This window comes from Pantherophis guttatus, chromosome 13, assembly GCF_059756535.1.
Source record: "Pantherophis guttatus breed Tessera chromosome 13, ASM5975653v1, whole genome shotgun sequence".
Taxonomy (NCBI): Eukaryota; Metazoa; Chordata; class Lepidosauria; order Squamata; family Colubridae; genus Pantherophis; species Pantherophis guttatus.
This window is the reverse complement of record NC_142075.1, coordinates 25,862,953-25,884,306: the sequence shown is the minus strand read 5'-3', so window position 1 is coordinate 25,884,306 and position 21,354 is coordinate 25,862,953. Positions and strand designations below refer to the sequence as shown.

Genomic DNA, 21,354 nt, shown 5'->3' with positions numbered 1-21,354 from the left:
CTCGGAGCGGGCGGCGGGGCGAGGGCGGCCTCTCCGCTGACGGCCGCTGTCCGTCCCGCAGGTGGCGGCGGCGGAGGAGGCCAAGATGAACCCGCAGCAGCAGCGCCTGGCCGCCATCGGCACCGACAAGGAGCTGAGCGACCTGCTGGACTTCAGCGCGGTAGGCCCTGCGCGGGCGGCGGGGCGGCCCCCCCAACCCGCCGCGCCCCCGCTGAGGAGCCGCGTCTCTCTCTCTCTCTCCCCTGCAGATGTTCTCGCCCCCCGTGAACAGCGGGAAGGCCCGGCCCACCACGCTGGGGAGCAGCCGGTTCGGCGGGGCAGGTGAGGGCTGCGGGAACGACCCCGCGGGCTGGCGGGCGCGAGCGAGCGAGCGAGCGAGACTCGCCGCGGCTCCCTCAGCGGGCGGAGGGTGGGGGGGGCGCCGGGTGGCTGTGCCCCGAGTGCCCGGCGGGGGAGGAAGCGAGCGGGGAGAGCCTCGGCGTGTCTTTCCTGAGAGGCTTCTCCGGTGGCTCCGCTCGGGTTTCCCGCGGGGCTGTTCCTTTGGGTGACCGTTGTCTTCGGTGGCGGTCGGGCGGCGCCCTAAACGGACCAAATAAATAGAGGGCCTTGGCTGCGGTGCTTCCCAGCTGCCTCCCGGCAGTCGGCGGGGAAGGTGGGCCGGGAGGAGACGCCGCTCCCCTCCGCGCCCATCTTTTGCCCCGCGAAACGGCCCGCGTGTCGCTGGGCGACCTCGTCCTTGCCAAGGCCCGTTGCCCTCGCTTGCTGGTTTTGCTTTCTGGCGCTGCAAGGCTGCGGCCCTCGGGATTGCTCAGCCCCGGACTCTTCGCCTTTGCAATAGCACAAGCGCCCCAAATTGGGCAAGGAATAAAAGCAACGCTTGGCGCTGGGGCTGCGCCGGGGGCCGAGCCCAGGGAGGGTCGGGGGCGCTGTCGGCACTTTTGCTCCCTCTGCACATGGGCCAAATGGGACAGCCAAGCCCAGAGCTGATTTGGATGGGGGCCGTCCTTTGCTTTGGCAAGCCTGTTAGTTTTCTGCAAAAAGTGGTGCCTCCCCCCACTTGCTTGTGACCCATGGGGGTGGGGGCTGCCTAGCTTTGCAACCCAGGACAAATGAAGCCGACGTAAATTAATCCTGTGGTGCAGATAGTGTTCATATTGTACTGTTACTAAAGCCAACCATCCTTATCCCAAGTGATGGTTGCTAAACATACTTCCTTACTATACTACTTGGTAATATGTTGAGGTAGATTTAATCATTAGCATAAGAAGCAGAAATAATTAACGATAATTAGGTTTTTAGGGTTTTCTTGATCCTGGAGAAAGAATTTCTTGTACTGTTATCTGTCTAGAAATTGCAGTGAAAATTAGCAAAGCTGCAAACTAGCGACCTAGCGATGATGATATCCTTTGTTTTCTCTTTCAATCCCTTCATTTACTTTCTACCAGGTTTCCCCAAAACTAAGACCCTGTCTTACATTTTTTTGAACCCTGAAATAATGCTTGGCCTTATTTTTGGGGATGTCTTATTACTTTGGGGCCCATGGAGCAAGATGGGGCTCCTCTTGCAGTCTTACCTGATTTCCAGCTCTTGTCTCCCTAACCAGAGGAAATGGGAGGGACCGGCTGCGCATGCATTTAAATATTTTCGGGGAGGGCTTATTTTCGGGGGGGGGGAGGGATTATTTTAGCACATGTACTCAAAAGCCCAATTGGGCTTATTACTAGGATGTCTTATTTTAAGGGAAACGGTATAAAAAAGCAAATGCTTCTGTTGCATCAATATGTGCGTACGTTTTTAACATCTTCAATGTTTTCTACAGTTGATAATTATCCTTTTATATAAATGTAGAAGGAGGGACTGTATTTCAAGAAATTATGTTTTTGATCTAATTGTAATACAGTGTGCCTTGTTGGAGGAGTTGATTTAGTGATTTCCTTGCCAAATCTTGTTTTTTCATATCGGTAAACTTTGCACATATGTTCTGTATGCTGAATATTAACAAAATGTTTCATGTGAATTGTTTCTACTGTACTATGGTACATGCAAGTTCTTTTTAATATTTTGAATAATTGATGGATTTATTTTATAACCTGAAAACTGGATTTGACAAAATCAGATATCAGCATTTGGTTTTAGGAGCATGGGATAAATATTAATACAGTGCTTACATGGAATCAAAAATTCATTTCTATTTTAAACATGAAAAAAATTCAGCACTTTCATTTGCTATACTAAATCACATCTATACAATGTAATTTGTCTCATAAAGCTTTTCATTATATTTGTGTAGTATTAAAATTATAGCACAACTTTTTTTTTCTATCCCTCTTATCTTTATTTTTTCAGGTCATTGTCTCCAGCATCTTTCATATCATGACTGAATTATTCTAATTATTTCCTGAAAAATAATTGTATTTGCAATTGAGTATATAGTTATAGAACTCAATTGGCTTAGCTTGGGTCCTGAAATCTAGTTTGTTGTGTGTTAGGTAGATTGCCAACTGATTTGTAGTTCAAAGATTCTTTGCCTCTGAAGGAAAAAGTTTTATTTTTGCTGGGTCAGCTTGTCTCACTGTTTCTTATCCTTGTAATGTTAGGATGTCTTTGTCCTTTAGCAAAATTAGAAAACTGAGTTTTCTGCTCATTGAAGAGCATGCTTCGGTTTTTTGTGGTAGGTGCTTCATGGCCAATATTTAAGGAAGGTATGTTGTCCATTATTTAAGTATTCTTCCACTGTAGCTCAGCTATCCTATACAACAGATTTGCTAGTTACTCTTGTGTCTGATGTTGTGTAGACTTGCATGAGAGCTGACAATTCTAGTATTAAATTCTAATAGCATTGTTCACTAATACTCTAATATTAAGAAATTTAAATTGTATGTTTCTTACATACTATTTGCTTATTCTTCTGACAGTTTGACAAAGTGAAATGAGCACAATATTAACTAAAGTATTTCTAGTAATTCTCCTTAAGGTGTTTCTCTAATTCTCTATTAATAATTATTTACTCTCTAAAGAATATTGCAAATTTAGCTGGCCAAATTGTTTCCTTTTACCATATTATGGTTCTGACAGCATTTTGTAAATTGCATTTTTGGGTATGATTTGAATATCTTGTGTTTGGGATTTGGCAGCTTTGACATAAAATGTTTATCTTAACGGTTTCATTATTATTAGTCTTCTTTATTACAATTTGAGTCTTAAGTGATATTTAAATAATGTAATTTGGAAAAACATGTCTACATTTTTATTATATTATGCTTAATTTTAATAAACATCCTGTATCACTCAGTCTATATAATGAGCTATCTAATTTGGTGGGCTAAGTGGGAAGACATGCCAGAATATTTCAGCATTTCCTCAGAAGAATCTGTTGAAATTCAGTGTTTAGATTGTGGAGTCTGTGGGCCAACACTGTTGTCTGTCCAATATACAGTAGCTGCATTCTAACCAGAATCGCTGGACCAATGTATGGGGCATTCTTGCTTCACTTACCCCAGTTGTTTGGAATAACTTGATCATTTATTGAAAGAGGCTGGGTATGTGAGCAAATACTATTATACCATACAAACAACCTTATCCCAACTCTTTAAAAAAATGTTTATGCACAAATAACCAAAAATAAGGCCAGAATTGCAAATACATGAATATATGACAGCCAAAATTGAGCCACCTGTATTTGACATGTTAAAATCTTTGCAACTAAGTAGGTACAACAAACTACGTATGTCAGATGGGGAAAATATTCCCAAATTAATTTTATGTGAAAAACAGTTCTGTCTGGAGTTAATCTTTTAAAGTTAATATAGGAAGGGCATTTTAACTGTTGAAGATATATGCCATTTATTGTGAATGCAATAATATTATTTAAAAATGGCTTAATCCATTTTTGTAGTCAAAACATTCCACCTGAAATTAAAAAATCAGTCTGATTTAATAGGGCTAACATTGATGTCTGTAATAGAAAATAAAGAAATAAGAACTTCAGGAGATGATAATGTTCCCAGAGAAGAACAGATATTGAAAATTTAAATGAGTTGGATCAGGGGTGAAATCCAGATTTTTTTTACTACCAGTTCTGTGGGCGTGGCTTGGTGGGCGTGGCAGGGGAAGGATACTGCAAAATCTCCATTCCCACCCCACTCTGGGGCCAGCCAGTGGTGGTATTTGCCGGTTCTCCAAACTACTCAAAATGTCCGCTACCGGTTCTCCAGAACCTGTCGGATTTCACTTCTTTTCTTAAAATAGCATGTGTTATATTTTGTTACAGAACCGTGCACTTTTTATATCTTGTCCAATAGAATTAACCACATTTGGTTTCTATGATCTATCTATGACAGATAGATCATAGATAGATAATATCTATCTATGATCTAGATCAGTGGTTCTCAACCTTCCTAATGCCGCGACCCTTTAATACAGTTCCTCATGTTGTGGTGACCCCCAACCATAAAATTATTCCTAAAACCATTGAAAATATGTGTTTTCCAATGGTCTTAGGCGACCCCTGTGAAAGGGTCATTCGACCCCCAAAGGGGTCGCGACCCACAGGTTGAGAACCACTGATCTAGATAGATATTTTGATCCTCTCCCGGCTTCCTACAATGGAGAGCATTTAGGATATCCTGAATAAAGTTGACTACCCTTTATCTCCCTGAGGATTTTACTTGCATTTTGTCATATCCACTCCCTTGCAGAATCCTTGTAATTTTAACTTCAACTTTTAATTTTAAAACAAGCCAAGTGCCAACAGCTGATGAATTTCATGTTTTTTCTTTAATTGCAATTGTGGAAAAATGCAGAAAATTTGATCATCTGAGGATGGAGAAATTGGGTTTATAAAGCTACATTTACAGCATAGCAGTGTTTTAGTTCCCTAAATACTAAAGTTATGTTCACCTAAGTTATTGTGTCAAAAATTTAAGCAGCCGCAGATTTGTGAAATTGTTTTCTTAATGGCTTAATTCCTTTCAGTTAAACAGACACATAGCAAAATAAACACCAGCATTTACCTACTGACTGTGACACTGGGGAAATATGTTTTTTAAAAAGTTTGAAAATAAAATGAACAGTGGATTTTTATTTCCACATGTAATATGCTTAGTATGTTATTTCACTTGAAATCCTATCAATTAATAACCAATTAAATAAAATGATTTGCCTCTCAAAGCATATCCGTCTACAAAATCAGTTGACCCCCATCTGCAAGTATCAGTCAGCCTCTTTCACAAACAAACCAGCCACTATCAAGAAATGGAACTGTTGCAACTAGTGAGTTTTCGTGAAGAGAAAAAAAAAGGATGATGAACAAACCTGGATAAAGAGAAGGCAAGAAGAAGCTGATGATATGAGCTAGTAAGAGTGAAAAGGGAAAGATAATAAGGTTAGTTAGGATTTAGACTGTGTATGTGTATTTAATCCAGTGAACAGCCCTGCCCCTCCTCTTCCAAGGAATCCAGACTTTAACTCTCAGAGATCTGTTAGCTCTTTGTACCTTATGATGCTAATTTCTTTCTATACAAAAACTTCTCATATCAATTATGTAAGCAATTATGTTTGTCAGCAATTACTTGGGAAAAATTAGATCAATTTTCAATCCTTCCTTGAAAATATTACCAATCACCCCTGTATTACAGTTGGGTAAACAAATCTTGAAGGGTACATACTGAATTATACTGGTAAAATTTCAAATCAGGATTCTTAGGCTTCTAGATTAATTCCTCCCCTGTCATTTACACTTGGCTGTGTAATGTTGTATAACACTTAACACTCCTGGTTTTCCTACTCATAGGGTGACTATTCATAATTATATAGAGATTTTGTGTATGGTTTCTTAAGCATGCTATATGTGGCTTGTTGCATTTAGATATTTTTCAGCCTTATGTATATGACTTGGATTTTCATGCAGTGAAATGTTGATCAAAGAATTTTCTTCCTAATAGTGAAGTATATTTTTTTTCCCTTAGCAGACTTTTTTTTAAAAAAAAATTAAATGAGATGTAATTCTTGAATATATTATTGTGGAAGCCAGAAATGGCATTTCAAGCAATGGATTATAGTTTCCTGAAAAACAGGTTTACTCTGATAAAACAATGAAATAAGAAACTAAAAATGAAGTGTTAGCATTGCCCTAGTATATAGATATATACACGGCTTTTCCCTTTAACTTCATTTAAAGTGCAGAAAGGGAACAACATAATAAGCCAAAGAAATTAAGGCACAAGGGTGTGTGTGTGTGTGTGTGTGTGTGTGTGTATGTGTATGTATAATCTTGCTATTTATATTTGTTTGCATGCAACTTCCATTGTAAAATTATGTATTGTCCCTCAAAGTGTTTTAAAAAAAATTAACATTCATTAACACAATAAAGATAATAAACTTGGTGGGCTGGGGAACAACCTGCTTCTCAACAGGGATCTGAGGAAGGCCATGTTAGCTGCTATTGGCAAGTTTTTTAACTACGGTACAAAAAACATGGGGGAAAAGTGGTATCAATTTTTCTCTCAAGGATATAGCAGCAAGAAACAAATAATTAATGAATTTATTCTCAAGGTAAATTTTTATTTATTTGAATAATAAATAAATAGGATTGTGACTTTGTCAGCCGTCCCAACTAAACCAGACTGAAAAATGACTAAATGAACCAATTTTACTTTATTGTAAGGCTTATTGCTGTTTTTTGTTCTCCTAAGATTTTCTTCAGCAGAACTACTTTATGATGCTACTTGGTTGATTATCTAGTTATTCGATGCTGCTAATTTTAGAAAACATGTTTAGTTGAATTTAGTGTGCATATGTGGAGATCTTTTCTACATCAAGATAGGAAAGTGTTGTACACACACACATATATATATACATATAAATAAAAGTCCCAATGTCATTGGAAAATATTTCATTAAAAAAGCAATTAAAAGGGGAAATGTTACTCCTTGGCTTTAAAAGTTTTGACATTAAAAGGCTTTTGGAAAGCCTTAAATGAAAAAACATTTTCAGGTATCCTGATGAATCAGATTTATCAGTGTTTGCTGCAAATTTCAATTACTAAAATATGCAAACATTCTTAATTATTTTTACATCTTTAAAAGTAAATTATGGTACACAAAAGTTTATTTGTGCTAGCTTTACTATAGGATTTTACTGACGGTTGAAGTTTGACTGTTGAGATTGCTCTGTTAAAATTCAATGATGCACATTTAAGTAGTTTTGGATAAAGCAGTTGATCTTGTCTGAGTTGATAGCAAGGATCAATCTGTCTGGATAATTTTCGTTGGGCAGAATGAAAGTAGAATGATAATAAATCCACTTCTGCAGCCAGCATGATCCACCAGGCAGCTTCTGGGGCTTTCTTTGATTGGATATTATATTAAATGGGAAAAGTTGCCATAAATAGAGCACATGTTTACAGCCTTTATTTGTTACTGATGGTAAAGGTCTGGCATATGCCCTTCCCTGTAAGAACAATGTTCTGCTTTTTCTATTACAAACCTCCAAATAAAGGCAAGTGTGGATTCATTAGCAACCAAAGTTAATTCCTTGTTTTCTATTATTCAGGTTTTAACATTGTTGGTGAGATTCAGTGTGAGCGGATGGTGTGGATATAACTTTAGTTTTTAAAGCAATCACAGTAGTCTTTAACCTCCAAAGGGTATACTGAGGATTGAATTTCAAAGCCATGTTATGGTATTGATTTTGGTGGCACTTTGAATATTGAAAGTACCCTGTAATTAATGATGGCTGCTTCTCTCACTTACATTGGAACAAATACTGTATTCCAAAGAAACACTGATATTAACATGCTTAAGACTTAACAATAATTAATGTGCCAGGGGGAAACCAGTTGCTTAAAAGGAACTGTATTTAAGAAAATAATCCAGGCCTCTTTATGTGCTCTAAGTATTTCATATGGAATTAAGTGTGGTTGCAAAGGTGTATTGTTTCCTAAGAGGGGACTCTAATCCAGTCTTCCCTGGCCTGGCACTCACTGGATATTTCGGAGTTGTCATTTCCCAGATTCCTATCTGCTGTACTTTTTAGCCAGGCTGCCTAGGAAGCTTAAGAACTGTTGGGGAACAGGTTGTGGAGAAAGACTCCTTTGACCTGGGTTCTGTGAGAATTGCCCAGCGCTCCTGCCTTCATTCAGATATTTATATAAATTTAACAATGAATATATTATCTAGTGTAGGGCTGACCTAAGTTGTAATTTTAACATCTACACAATTATTTTGACATCACCTGAGATTTAAGCACTTAACAACTAATACCGTGTCTGATAGTGGGTTTTGTTTATTTCTTGGAAGATTTAGGATTTTGAGCCTGTAAATTCCCCTCACGTGGGGATGTTGCCATTAAAAAATTGTATTTGTTACTGTCTCCATCTGCTTGCAGGGAACAACTGTACCCAAGCGTCTTGGAGGATATAGAAGAACTCCATGAAACAGAATAAGCAAGTAAGATATAACCCACCTCACCTCTAATATAGAAGCAATATATCTGGAAAGTGCAGAATGAGTTCTAAGGAGAGAGACTTGTGAAAAAGAATAGAAAGTTTAACATTGGATCCTGTGATCTTAAAAAAATGTTTCATTAGTGATGGGCATAAAATTCAGATAAAATCAAAGGCAAAACAAACTACATGCATCACCTATGACCTTAGTTTAATTACCTTCTCGCCCTCAAAATGTAACAAACTACATTTGAAATTGGAGAGAATTTCAAAAAATAAAGTCTGATGATTAGCAAGAAAAAGAAAATTAAGAATTTCTGATCAAATCATATTCTTTTCTATTTCTACTTTACGTATTTTTTCCTGGCTCTATCTTGATGTGAGATAGTTTTATATTCTTCAAGGAAGCCTGTCAGTATGGTGGATAATAAAACACTTGTGACATGCACTTAGTCCTCAACTTGCAAATGGTTAGTTAACCATTCAGTTACGAGGGGCTCAAAAAAATCACTTGCAACCCATCCTTGATGTTACATCTACCCCACCACCTCTACAGTCCCGTGATGACATTTTGGGCACTTGGCAAATGGCTCACATTTACAATCAGTTGCAGAGGTCCTATGGCCACAGGATCATATTTTGCAAGGCGTTTTGTCATTTTCCAGCCAAAAACACTCATTGGAGAACCTGGATTCAGACTTAAGAACCAGGTGATTCACTTAATCATGGTGACCAGTCACATGACTCAACTTACCACAACAATGTATGACCAAAATTCCAGACTCATTTGTGTTCATAAATTGAGGATTTCCTCCATAGGAACTCAGACACTTCATAAAGATCTCCTTGGAATGAAACAAGGAATGCTGGTCTAAACCTGTGCACATTTCCCTTAACTTTGACTGGAATTAATTTGGCAAGATCCTATGGACGATAATAGGTTGCAGATGTAGAATGTTGACCATTTTAGCCACAAAAAAACCCCTCAATATGTGAAAATTCAGTTGCTAAATTTTTTACATTACTTTAGATAAAATTAGATGAAGGTTTTTTTGGCTTTGGTTTACTATTTTTGGCAGTTCATTCAACTTCTTTGAACAATTGATCATAGTTCAATTGCTATTTTGAAATTTTGCAGTTGTAAAAGATTTGGAAGAATTGATTGACGTTCCTATGCAAATAATCTATTTTTATAAGAAGTTGAAGAAAGTTGATAACAAATAGTTAACATGAATTTCATGTAAGCTTTGGGATAATGAGCATGGATGTTGTGCTTTTGTAAAGCAATGGAAGTTGGCCTTGAACAATATAAAATTTTGATTTTATAATCACTACAATAGAAAATTCTGTTTCGGGTATTATCTGGCACTTCAAAGAATGTTCAATAATAATGAGCTGCAGTTGCCTTGGTAGAAATAAATTCCAGACATTACAATCCTAACTTGATATTATTGTGTTTTGAGCAAAAACTCAAATAATTGTTAAAAAGACTTTGAATTGAATGGTTGGGAATAAAGATGTTCAAATATTACATCCCTAATATTTAAAACCCTTGAAGACTGGGATGATAAAAGAAAGCAATGAACATTTGACGAAAAAATCTGTGGCTGATTTAAAGCAGAGCATTGCTGATAGGCGATAATTATCCCTAGCTATTTTCTTGCGTGGAGTGGGGGTCTCAGGAACAAGAGGATGAGCAATTGGGTCAGTTTTGGGGAAAGTTTTGTTTATGAAATAATTTTGCATGGCTTTTTCTTTTTTTCCCATTTTTGAAAAATTATTTCGTTAATCCTATTATCGCTCTGCATACTTTTTCCTGTTAAATTATTTGCTTTACTTAAAAGAATCCTCATTGGAATGGAGGAATTTTGAAATGTTTAAGTAAAGGACTACTTTTTGCTGGGGTCAGACTTACGGATGGATGGATGGATGTTCCTGTTTCTGCCAAAGATCATTTAGACCAGGGATGTCAAACTCACGGCGGCACCCAACGTTTCAGAACTTTTTTCCCCTTCGCTAAACCGGGTGTGGGTGTGGCCAACGTGTGATGCATCGGGGCTGTGAGTTTGACAGCCCTGATTTAGACCATTATGTTTGATTTTATTCTGCAGTAATTAGGCTTTGATCTGCAGAAAGCAGCTGAGGGGCAAGGAGAAGTGGGAAGGAGGGATGAGTTTTGCTTCCACATTCAGAGGGCTGCTGGAGGCTCAGAACAGGTGATAGCAATATTGTTACATTATTTTCAAGGGTCCTGTTACAACCAGTTAAGAGCATCAGTTTAAAGTACTTCTTGGCTTGCTTACAAAGGGATAGCTTGCATAAGTAAATCTGATTTATTGTAAAGACAAAACCCAGGAAACAGTCCAGTGAAAATGCAAAATAATAAGGAAGCAGGTGGGATTTCACAGCTTTCCTAGAAAATCTTCATTGGGGGTCTTGATAGAATATTGTTCGTTGGGAAGTGTGTTATTTGAGTCCAGTGCAATTGATTGGATAGCAAAGCCAGTGGCTTTTTTGGCATTACACCTTTGAGTCTGGTTTGCTATTCAATAATAAGAAAGCGTTACTTTGATATTCATTATTTGCATGACACTGAAAAACTATTTTCAAATTATTCTCAACAGATTGTATAATCATAATATATTTAAAGATGTAAAAAAAAGAACCATCACCTAAAGATTATTACAGTAAAATAATGACTCGTGTGAAACAAAAATAACGTATTTTTCGGAGTATAAGACGCACTGGAGTATAAGACGCACCTACCTTGTTTGGTGAGGAAAAGAAGAAAAAGAAATCTCCCTCTGCCTCTGAGCAATTTTGCCTTGTTGCAGCAAACAGCCTGCTTTACTTTCATTTTTGTTTTAAGCATAGCTTGATTAGCACAAGGGAAAAAAATCTGCTCCAGCAATTTACCTCTTTGCAGCAAACAGCAGAGCCCTGCGCAAAACAGCTAAGAGCAAATCAGCTGAGAGTCGGGAGACTGATCCAATCAACTTGTGCTAATTAGGCTGTGCTGAAGCTGAAAGGACCTTTTTTCCTTGCTGTTTGCTTGCAAGGAGGTAACTGCTGCAAGGCAGAGGCCAAAGGGTGGGGGCCAGTGGGTGGGCGGGGCTACATTCAGTGTATAAGACGCACCTAAATTTTCACCCCTTTTTATGGGGGGAAAGGTGTGTCTTATACTCCGAAAAATACGGTATATAGACAATGCTTTTCATTTTCCCATAGTCTGATTTTTGCATGATCTCTTAATAAACCAGTTATTCGGTTTAGGGAGAAACTACTTACTGACCCGGTTTGAATCCTTAAATGTGATTATGAGAATTGTGTGAGTGTGAAATGATTTCTTTGGCTTATTTCCTCCTGTTTGTGAAAATTGTTAAGTAAACCAGGGAACATCTGTCTGTCTGATTCCTGTCCTCATAACCACAATTTTTTCTCTCTGATCTCCCTATCCAAGAACTTGGTCTTTTTTGTTTTGCGTTTTGATCACAAGAGGAAGAAAGGCAGTCTTACTAATTTAGTATTAGAAGTGAGTTTGATAGAATTTTTCATTGGGAGTGGAATCTTACTTGCATCTATGTAAGCTATAGGTGCTAATTGAAGCGCTATTTTTTTCTCTATACAGTATATTTGAGTCTATGTTTACTATAGGTTTTGCAAATCTTTTAAATGTATTGTCTTCTTCACCCCAAAGGTGTTTATCTCAGGAGGCAACTGGAAAAATTCAGTTGCCTCCTGAAAAAGCACCTTTGGGACAACCATGACCTGACTGACTGAGAATCTCCATAGACATATTGTTTTCTTTCTTTGCATCGGAATATGGAAGAGCTTTATGTTTGTATTTGCTATGGTGGTCATTTTGCCTTCTCTTATGGAGAAAAGAATGATATGCCAAGGGTGACTTCTACCTTTGTTGGTGCCAGCCACCACACTTCCTCACTCCTTGGACCAAGTACCATAAAATTATTACATCGTCAGTTGTAGAATGTGGCAAAGTCATAGTGGACTGTGGCTCTGGGAAATGCTCTGGAAAATTACCATTGTATAATGATAATGTACCAATCATATGATGTGGATTCTCTTGCTTTTGTAAGTTATGGGGTTGTATATATCACTTAACAAATGTCATTTCTTTGTGCTTTTTGAGTAAATCCTGCATATGGCATTACTGTATAAAGATTATTCTCAAAAACAAATCATTTGTCATACAATTTATTAGTGTAAGATTTTGTGCCGTTTTAAATTAAGTTTAGCACAGTTGTTACATCCTTTTTACTCACAAGTGTTCAGGTGTGTATCCAAGAAGTTAGAGGAAAAATAAAAGTTACTAAAATTTACTACCAGTAGTAAAAGCAACTTCCTTTCAACACTGATTTAAAATAAATGATGGATGTAGATCCAGAGAATTACTGTCTTGAAGCTTTTGTTCTTGGCATATTGTAGAACAGGGATGTCTCCAGCTTTTTAAAGAAGCCACACCTTTTCCCAGGTTTCTGCAACTCCCTCACATCCCAGAAGGAGCATCCCTGATTGAAGGAATGTCATTCACATCCTCAGTGTTCTGAGGCATTTCTTTGGAATCCAGTTCAGAGTTGATCCAGAGCCCCAGGAAACATGCAAAACAACCAGCTAGACGTGATGAATCAGCACAGTCATACCATTAAAGCTTTTCCCTTGCCAAACTTTGTGAATTTCCAAAAAGCATTTGATAGAGAAGAAAGCAAGGAAATATTGAATTTCATAATATTTGTGAATGACTTGCAATCAAGCTTGACTCTACAGTATGTAAGATCACAGATATTGCTACGTGGCAAACAGATTGAAAGAAATACAAAGAAGAGCTTCCCAATTTGCCTTGTCATTAACAGGCAAATGTGATTCAGTGTAACTAAGTTTAAAGCATTTTTTCAGAATATATCCTCACTTAATACAAACTGTCACCTAATTTGGGTGTGAGTAGTCAGGAGAAAGCTGCCCTGGGGTATCTTCTGAATGCTTTCAGGCGATTGAAAGTTGAGCATAATTTAAACCCATGATTTGAGTACTTGCATTTTATTACAGAGCATGCATTTTCTTTCTATTGATAGCTATGGAGGAACGAGCAGGAGTGATACCTTGGGAAGCAAGCAGTCAGTCAAGTCCTTCCTACGAACCTACAAGGGTAAGAGGATAACTTAACTGTAGGTTAAAGCCAATTACAGGAATATCCAATATCTGAGCACTTTCCTGAACATGTATTTGCCTTGGGGTGCTTTTAATGAGCAACTCTGAATTATTTTCCAACACAAATAACTAATCAGAAGATGAGATACCAGCTAGGGAAATTTGTGAACAGATCTGAACATGTGTTACAGCATCTGTCCAGGTTTGGGAGCACGAGGTTTGAATCAAGAGTTCATTACTGTCCAGAGAGGCCTCAAGTTTGCCACAGTTTTCCTGATTGCAGTTTCCTCATGAAAGCTTTCCATCAAACATTTCGTGTCCCCAGCCAAAATGTGGATGTTAGGTTTAATTACTTGTTTATTGTCATCATGTTCTATTTATGCAAGTCCAGTTAAGCAATTGAAGTAATTCTTACCTGTAGAATTGGTAATATAGCATACTTGTTTGAAATAGTTTGGGTCATGCTGAAGAAAATAGTTTTTACTACTAGAATTAAATGGTTTTAGATTGTTAGTTGAAGCACCAGCCTATGGCCTAGAAACCAGAAGACTCAAATTCTAATCCTGCTTTAGGCATGAAAGTTGGGTGGGTGACTTTGTGCCCAACCCACCTTACAAGATGGTTATTGTGGGGAAAGGAGGAGGAGGAAGGAGCATTGTGTATATTTGCCACCTCGAGTTACTTATTTTTATTTATTTATTTATTTATTTATTTATTTATTTATTAAATTTATATCCCGCCCTTCTCCCCGAAGGGACTCAGGGCAGTAAACAGCTGAGAATTAAAATAACATACAATATAAAAGTTAAAATAATTAAAAATAAATTAAACGGCCACCCCAATTTAAAATTCCTAGCAATACAATTAAAAAACTAACCCATAAAACCTATTCAGGCCAGGGCGGCTTGCTGAAATAAAAACGTCTTCAGGGCCTTACGGAAAGTGCGGAGATCCGGAATCAGCCGTATTCCGGGAGGTAGCTCGTTCCAGAGGGCGGGTGCTCCCACAGAGAAGGCTCTCCCCCTGGGGGCCGCCAGCCGACATTGCTTGACCGACGGCACCCTGAGGAGGCCCTCTCTGTGAGAGCGTATTGGCCGGTGGGAGGTTATCGGTAGCAGCAGGCGGTCCTCTTTATTATAAAATAATAAAGATGGGATTTTAAAAATATATAATATGTGTGCCTCCAGATGTTGTTTAATTACAATTCCTAGCCACTTCAATTATTTTGATTACAGTGATTATCAGGAATATTATTTATTTATTTATTTATTTATTTATTTATTTTATTTTATTTTATTTTATTTTATTTTATTTTATTTTATTTTATTTTATTTAATGACGTGTTTTGGATTAGAGGTTCACCCCTCTAGTAGAATATAAAACGTTCAAGCAAAAAACCGACAACCATAAGTTACTTGAAGAGTACTTTGATAACTAGAATTGTAATGTCTCCCTAGCTAGCTAACACAAGGGGAATCCCAGCTGCACTTAGGTCATTGTGGCCAACACTGCAGCATCAAACCCTGATTATAGCTTTTTTATTTTTTATGAGAGTTTGTATGCTCTTTTCTTAAAGGTTGGCAAGTGCTTTTGGAGATAAGTGGGTTATAAACATGTCACCATCTCATTAATAGTATAAGGAACTATAAGTATACCAGGACAGCATGGTTCTTAAGTGGGATGTATGCTTCAAGTTACTAATCTCTCCAAGAGCACCAAGTATGTGTGTGTATAATTTATACAGTTATTCATGATATAAACTACTGTCCAAATAGACCACTGATCAGCCTCATCAGTTTCATCAAAACTGAAATCATCGGTTTTCTTATGATTATTTGTTTGTTTAGAAATGTAAAGGCTGGTACATTATGCTAAATGTTTTTTTTTCTTTTACAGGAAAATGGCAGCCTTCTTGGGAAAAGCTCAGTTATTTCAACAGCTCTGGAGAAACTGAAACACGAGGAGGTAGGATTCACTTCTTGTATGTAGGTGACTCTTTGTAGAATTTCTCTTCTCTTTTATCTCCTTTATATTTTTACACCAGTCTCCCTGAAATGCCAAACAGGAAACTTTCCTGGCTCTATAGATTGCCCATTAAATCATAGAATGAAGAAATAGCATTCCAGGAATAGTCTGCATGTGAGAGAATCCTGTTGGAGGAAGGGAAGCCTATTGAACTAAACCTGGTCCTGGCAGAGAAGAAACTTGTTGTGGCCACAACCCCGGCTCCCCTTTGTGCCTTCCATCTGACCAGCTGGTGTTACGGAGAAAGCTCTATTTTAGTCAAGGGGTGGATACAGTCAGATAGGAGGGTAGGCATAGAGGAAGGGCTACAATTCAGGAGTAGTGCATTAATATGGCATTCAGACCATCTGGCCGCGCAGTATTGGGGTGACCAAGATGAATCCGAGGAAGTCTTGATGGTTGAGGAGGTAAGAGGTAACTGTCAGATTCCAGAAATGTCTGCTTTTAGAAATGGGATAATCCTAATGGGCAGATATTTATTGATTCCATTATATGACACCTTTTCAATTATAGTCTGAACAGTATTTTTATCAAAAGCAAAATATCTACAACAGGGGTCCTCTAACTTTTTAAACAAAGCCAATTTATCAGCGTGGCTACGATGAGCCCACAAATTGGCACGGTGGGCTCAGTTATCGGAGAGAGCAGCCACCACCTCGCTCGTGCCTTCTCATCCAAACTGCCAGGTGTTGCTCCGGTTCTTTCCGCCACAGCCGCGCAGCCTTTTTTTACAATTTTAGCTATGCCTTGGCACTCTCAATCCAGCATTGCAGTTCCCTCGCTCCAACCAGCAGCCTCTGCTTGCATCGAGCCGGCAGCTGGGTGGGAGTAGGACAAGGACAGGTGCAAGGTGATGCGCCGCTTCCACTGGCTGGCGGGTGGATGAGCAGATGGCCCTTGGGAAGAGCACTGCACTGGGTGATGCATCTCCCAGTTGCGGGCTGGATGCAGGGCCCAAGGCAGAGGGAAAGACGACTGTGCGGCAGGTGCCCAGAGGCCCCACGGAAGCCGAGAGGCAGGCCCGACAGGCGGCTGAGCTTTGCCGTCCACAGCCGCTTCCCCCCCCCCCCGGCTGCCCTTCAGCCTAGCGGGGCGGATTTCCCTCTCCCGCTGTTGGCCTTAGTTTCTAGTTCCAGCCCGTGGGGCTCACAGAGCTCTGGTCACTGCGGCTGCCCACGAAAGTAAGGCCTGCGCTCGGCCAAAGGTCACAAGCCAGCGGGGAAGCCAGCTGGCAGAGGAGCGATGTGGGCAGCACAGCCTCGTGCTCCCTGGCAGCCACAGCAGATGAGGCCCAGCAGCTGCGGAGAGTGGGGGGGGGGGGGTGAGATGTGGGCTGGGGGAACGAACAGCAATGGCTCGCCTTCCTCTCTACCACCAGCCATGGGAGAAAGGGAAGAGTAGGTGGGGATCAGGGTCCCAGCCAGCTGGGAAAGCCGAACTGCTGCCCAGCCCAGAGCAGCGAAAGGTGGCTGAGCCTCGCTGTGTCCACCCCGACGCCCCCAAGTCGGCCCTTCAGCCTAGCACAGCGGGCCTGGAGTGAATTTCTCTCCCCCACCATTGGTCTAACTTTCAGTTACATCCCACTGGGCTCATACCGCTCTGCTCACCGCAGCTGCCCACCAATTAAGGCCTGCGCTCAGCCGAAGAGCAGGGGTGGGCGGGGCAGCCTCATGGTGCCGTGCAGGCCGGATTAATTGCTTCGGCGGGCCGTATACAGCCCGCAGACTGTAGTTTGAGGATCCCTGATCTACAATATAGAATCAACAATTTAAAACTTCCAACATAAAATGTCCTAAAGGTGCTTTTTCAGGAGGCAACTGGATTTTCTTGTTTTTTCTTTTGAAGACTTTTCACTTCTCATCCAAGAAGCTTCTTCAGCTCTGACCTTTCCCCACTATCCTGTCAGAGCTGAAGAAGAAAAATTTTGGATTTCACCCCTGGTCAAAGTGCTATTTTCTCCCTGGAATTTCTGTCAGAAGAACTGGGAAGAGCTTTGTATACTGTAGCTTAGCATCATTGTGGCCATAACCAGAAATATTTGAGCTGCTTCTGCATGCAATCGAGACCCTGCTCCACCCAAAATTGACATCCAGCATAAAGAGTAGCAAATTCCCAATGGTGTAATTAAAAATCATACATTTGCAATTGTTTTATGGAAGATATTGAAGTCTCTTGACATTCATTTATGAAAAACCATACTATAGCATTTATAGTATGATGGAAGTTTAAAAATGGTCAGTTTATATATATTCTGTGACACCAACATTTAAAATCCAATTTCATCAAAAAATTACCCACTGTACATCCATGTTTTCATTTCAGTTTACTTGAACTGAGTAAGTGGAGCTGCAAAATAATAGCTGCTTAAATACTGTTCTTTGTGCATAGGGTTTTATAGAAACTCCTTCCTATGGTGATCAGTTGAGTGATGAACAATTAGGACCCAGTGAAAGATTATCTCCAACTCCTTTCCTGAATTCAAATCTGATAGGTAAGTTGGTATTAATTTCTGTGTTGCTCCCTGAAAAATGGTTCCTCCCCCCCCCTTTTTTTTTTTTTTTTCTAGATTAATGCCATTGGTATGATCAGGCAGGAGCAAGCAGTCAGTGCCAACACTGAGGCATTAGAAGTTGGTCATAGCAGGACCCCACGCATCTATTTCATGTATTTCCAAGAGGGATCTTGGAGTCCTAGTGGACAAACACTTGAATATGCTGCACAAAAAGCCAATACAAGTCCTAGGCTCCATTATCAGAGGGATTGGATCAAGATCACATGAATGTTAGTATCACTTTAGAAGGCCTCGGTAAGACCACACTTTTGCACCCATGATATAAAAAAGATGTTGAGACTCTGAAAGAATACAGAGAAGAGGGTTGGACTGGAAGACCTCCAAGGTCCCTTCCAATTCTGTTATTCCGTTATTTTTGGCAGAAGCCATTCAATGTGGGAGTCACCAGAAAAAAGGAAAGCAGGGAGGGGAAGAGCAAGGGGGCGTCCAATGCCAGTAAAGGAGGAGGAGAGGTCCCCAGTAGAGAAGTTCTGTGAATAATTCAACGATTGTGGATAGAGAACAAAGGTAAACTGTGGCAGATACACAGAACAGAGGAGTTGGGATGGGCTGTAGTTTGGGTCAGTGGTGCTGGCAAGGCAAAGAAAGGGTTTGCAGTGTTTGGACTTGTTAAATAAAGGCGGAGACTGCAGTACTCTGCTCAAGTATATTTGGAAAAAATCACTGCCATTATTGACACTTGCAAATCCATGGAAGAGATGAACTGCCACTGCAGTGATATCAAATTTCATGCTAATCTCTTAATTCTTTGAATCTGCAGCCACCTGTGTAAGTGTCCATTAGGGCTCTCTCTCTTTCAGCAACTGTGTTGTGTGCCTTGAGGCCCTAGGAGAGGGTGCATGTTGCAGGGCGTTGTACTTTGTGGTACCTCAGCATGGCTTATTTAACCAATTAGGTTTTAGAGGAAGCCACAGTTGGCAATAATGTGATTTACAAACTATAATGACTGAGTTAACAACCTGTGTTAAACCCTATTATGCCTAAGGGGATGTCTGATGTCATTCATAAGCAAGTCTTGAAACTCCATGTATTTCTTTCCCAAAGTGTATTGCTTTTTGAGAGAGGGGGAAGCTGATTCTTATGCATTTGCTTTAAACTAGCTTGCTCAGGCTTTCCCTGTTGGTAGTCTAATGGATTATTTTCCACAGTATTTGAAATGGTGTAATTTCATAAGCTTTTCATAAATCCTGTCAATGCATCGTTAAAAATAGTTATTTGTCAGCAGAATGGTATTTTATTATTTTCTATTATTCTATGTTCAGCCATGGGCATGTTTGCCCGGAAAGATAGTGGATTATTAATTTCTGGTGGCTTGACCAGTGGAGTTTTAAAACACCTTAATGATCTTTTACATTACGGGAGCAAAAAAATGCTGAAGAATAGAAAAGGATAATTATTCAGGAATGAACATTATGCTTTTTTAGAAGATGAATTTTAAAATTGGTTTAGACATCTGAAGTGTTTTTTGTCAGAGGAAATTATATTGAACTGATTTATGTTTCCAATTCTAATTTTGTTAAGAGGACAACATGTACAGAATTAAATGTTTTACATTAACAGTAACTAACTGGTTATTAAAGAAAAGTCTCTGACTGACAAATTCATGAGTGCATTTTTTGCTGTGATATTGTTAATTTGATAAATAGTTGCAATGGAGTAATAGTAACTATTAGAATTCATAGATTTCAATTATAAATGAATTGAGGAAAGAAGGAAAAATACAGAATGTTTATGATGCAACTTAGAAGAAATGTGCCTCTCCCTGGGGAAGTAAATTATCTTCTCTAAGTGCTCTAATTACTGTGCCTTAAAGCTATTTTTGTATTAATGATTTAAATTAAAACTAAAAACTTGCTTTTAGCTTACTTTCTTTTTCAGAATCATGTGCAATATAGGGGATGGTTTCAGAAACAATTCATTTTGTCCAGACGTTTTTCAACTAACAATATGTGCAGCTTTCTGCAGTTGTTCAAATGCAGGTTTTCAGATGAGGGTTTATGCAGAGCAGAAATAACTGAGAAAGTAATTATATTGGCCCATGAAACCAGTCAATGAACAATCAGGAGTAATATTGATTCATAAAGTTTACTGTCTGTACAGTTATGTTCAGGCTTTAGGAAATAAAAGAAAGTGAGTTTGAACTCTTGCTATACAAAAGAAAATATTGAATAGTCTAACTGAGACCTCATGGGTCCTGATAGCTGTTGTCCAGACACAGAGGCCATGAAGCTGGGAGCAGAGGCCATCCCAAGTCAAGGAGCAAAGGGGTTACTGTCCACTTCCTCTGCTTTTGAATTTGCTGGCCTTGTGGTTGCAGATCACTTCGACCATGAGAGGGAGATAGATCTACCGATCCAGGTGCTGGTCTTCTTCTGCCCCGCACTCTTCTTGGGCTTTAGAAAGCAGGTGCTACAGTAAGTCCGAAGGAAGCCATTGTAGGAGCAAGGAATCTCACTCGGGTCCCGCTTGCCGGCCTGGGGAAGCTCGCTCCCTTTCAGAATAGCAATCTAGAGAAGCAGACCTGAGAGGTTCGTTCTTTTCTGTACACATTGATCCATCGCTTGTCTGTCTAAAGTTTGAGAAGGAGGCAACTTACATGCACGCGCTCTCCTGCTGCTGTACAGACAGTGTTGCAGGTAACCTGCTTAACAGAGTTTCCCTGTCTGCTTCTCTGCTGCCCCTTCCAGTGCCCAGTGAGTTTTAGAACATGGGGCAGGGATGGCCAGAAAAATATTGGTCCAGAAGGCCCCGGAGAGGAAAAAGACCAGTTGGCCAGTAGTTCTCTATGAAGACTATAGAACCCTTGCTGGCGTTTTGATTGATTGTCCTGGCATACAGTTAAAATGGACATAGCCATCACTTCAGAAAATAGTTCTGAATAAAATGTGAAGTGACCCTATTTGACTGCAGTGTAGTTTTCTGTACAAAATGTTTACTTTATTTAAAATTTCTACCTAGGTTAGCTTGATATATTATCATTTCTCTGTGCAGAGATTAAATTCCTAGTCTTTTAGTCAAGATGAATGAAGTTTTTAGGACACAGGGGCTGAACAGAAACACTTTTTAAGATAGAAATTTCCAACTTCATATAATTCAGCCTTATGCCATATAAATCAGCGACTTCATTGCAAAGAATGCTCTTAATAAT

General features: G+C 39.6%; 1 protein-coding gene across 16 annotated transcripts in view; it reads left to right on the top strand.

The window, feature by feature from the left end:
• Positions 1–21,354, top strand: part of TCF12 (transcription factor 12) — a 62,905-nt gene that overhangs the window by 582 nt on the left and 40,969 nt on the right. For 5 of the 16 annotated variants that reach the window (XM_087878026.1, XM_087878028.1, XM_034409314.3 and 2 more), the window contains exons 1-5: positions 16–160; positions 249–321; positions 13,534–13,607; positions 15,506–15,574; positions 18,023–18,125. In XM_087878026.1, coding sequence (XP_087734152.1) covers positions 86–160; positions 249–321; positions 13,534–13,607; positions 15,506–15,574; positions 18,023–18,125 — 394 coding nt within the window. In that variant the 5' untranslated portion in view covers positions 16–85. Of the gene's footprint in view, positions 1–15; positions 161–247; positions 322–5,298; positions 5,384–8,385; positions 8,448–13,533; positions 13,608–15,505; positions 15,575–18,022; positions 18,126–18,223; positions 18,416–21,354 lie in introns of those variants that run through there. The other 11 variants (XM_034409320.3, XM_087878027.1, XM_087878034.1 and 8 more) reach the window with 5 other exon arrangements.